This window comes from Frankliniella occidentalis, unplaced genomic scaffold (assembly GCF_000697945.3).
Source record: "Frankliniella occidentalis isolate FOCC.00 unplaced genomic scaffold, Focc_3.1 Scaffold679, whole genome shotgun sequence".
In the NCBI taxonomy this organism is placed as follows: Eukaryota; Metazoa; Arthropoda; class Insecta; order Thysanoptera; family Thripidae; genus Frankliniella; species Frankliniella occidentalis.
Window position 1 is genome coordinate 35,513 of NW_026267792.1, and position 1,544 is coordinate 37,056.

General features: G+C 50.1%; 1 protein-coding gene across 1 annotated transcript in view; it reads left to right on the top strand.

The window, feature by feature from the left end:
* LOC113209299 (ATP-binding cassette sub-family D member) overlaps positions 1 to 1,544 on the top strand; it is a 40,565-nt gene that overhangs the window by 22,605 nt on the left and 16,416 nt on the right. Inside the window, exons 3-6 of the mRNA XM_052275591.1 lie at positions 425 to 597; positions 869 to 1,043; positions 1,150 to 1,265; positions 1,359 to 1,524. Of these exons, the coding sequence (XP_052131551.1) occupies positions 425 to 597; positions 869 to 1,043; positions 1,150 to 1,265; positions 1,359 to 1,524 (630 nt within the window). The remainder of the gene's footprint in view (positions 1 to 424; positions 598 to 868; positions 1,044 to 1,149; positions 1,266 to 1,358; positions 1,525 to 1,544) is intronic.

A 1,544-nucleotide genomic window follows, 5' to 3' on the forward strand; every position in this document is an offset into this window, starting at 1 on the left:
CCTTGTTTGCCCAATGAATGTCTACCATTCGGCCCAGCCCGGCCCGACCCGACCCCTATATGATCGGGGCAGGAAAACGAAACATGTCTTGGGGGTATTTATGGCGTCTATTGCAAACGGCTAGCTTGAAAAAGTTATAACTAATAATTCAACTTGAATCGAAAAATTTAATTTCAAATGTATGTTAACCCACTGACAACTTGTTTGCGCTAGCCGTGTTACGAGCTACGGATGACTTGTCAAAGTTTGCCTGCGCCCTGCCCAATCATCTCACCGTCGTCACCTAAAACAACAAAACAAATCAACATTCAAACGTCATGTGTAGGAAGTCGGCGCACTCACTTTGTCCCCGCGAAACAGGCACGCAAATTATCCGAATGGTTTATTTGTTATGTCTCATCTGTTGCCGTTTTATGACTTGCAGGCCCGCTGCTGGCGTGCGTTGTGATCGGCGCCACCGGCCAGATCCTCAAGGCGGTGTCGCCCAAGTTCGGCCTGCTGGTGGCCGAGGAGGCCAACCGGAAGGGCTACCTGCGCTCGATCCACTCCAGGGTCATCACCAACGCCGAGGAGATCGCGTTCTACGGCGGCCACAAGGTGGGTTGTGCGTGGCGGGTGGTGGGGGGCCGCCCGTCGGGGTAGGCAACCACCGCCGCGGTGGACACGCGTGAGTCCGTATTGCCTACCTACCAGGCGCTAGGCCTGGGCAGTTGCAATTGACTACCTACCAGGCGCGAGAGTTCCTGTGCCACCGTCTTGGAGCATTTTTTATTTTTTTTCAAAACTATTACGTTCTGGGGGCCTTGACGTGCAGCGAAGTTTGTACACCGACCGTCGGCTGACCGAATCACGCTTATTTCTGTTTCAGGTTGAGCTGACCCACCTGCAGAGGGCCTACCAGACTCTAGTCCGCCAGAAGAACTACGTCTTCCAGCAGCGCCTCTGGTACGTGATGTTGGAGCAGTTCCTCATGAAGTACGTCTGGAGCGGCACCGGCATGGTCATGGTAGCGCTACCCATCGTCATGGGCACGCGCCTGCAAGGTAGGCATTATTCATCCTCGGTAAAGGTCCAAGCTGAATACATTTACTTTCAAATCAGTTCCATGGGAATTACGATTTTCTTAGAAGGCAAACATTTGTTTTTCAGTTGGAACAGAAACCTCAGACAGTGGGGTGAGCGAGCGCACTCAGTACTTCACCACAGCTCGTAATCTTCTGGTGTCTGGAGCTGATGCGGTTGAGAGGCTCATGTCCTCCTACAAGGTAAGTTTCTATAACTCTAGCTTAAATGCTACCTCAATACTTTTTACATGTTTTTATTTTTCCTATTTCAAAATTTTCCTCTCAACTTTACAGGAAGTTGTTGAATTGGCCGGTTACACATCTCGTGTTGGCGAGATGTTGGATGTCTTTGGAGAAGTTGGTGAAGGCCGTTACAAGCGGACCACCACCTCAGCAACTAAACAAAATTCTAGAGGGACTGATAGACTAGAGTTCAAAGATGGGCAGCCTGTAGCAAAAGGTAAGTGATTACATATATTT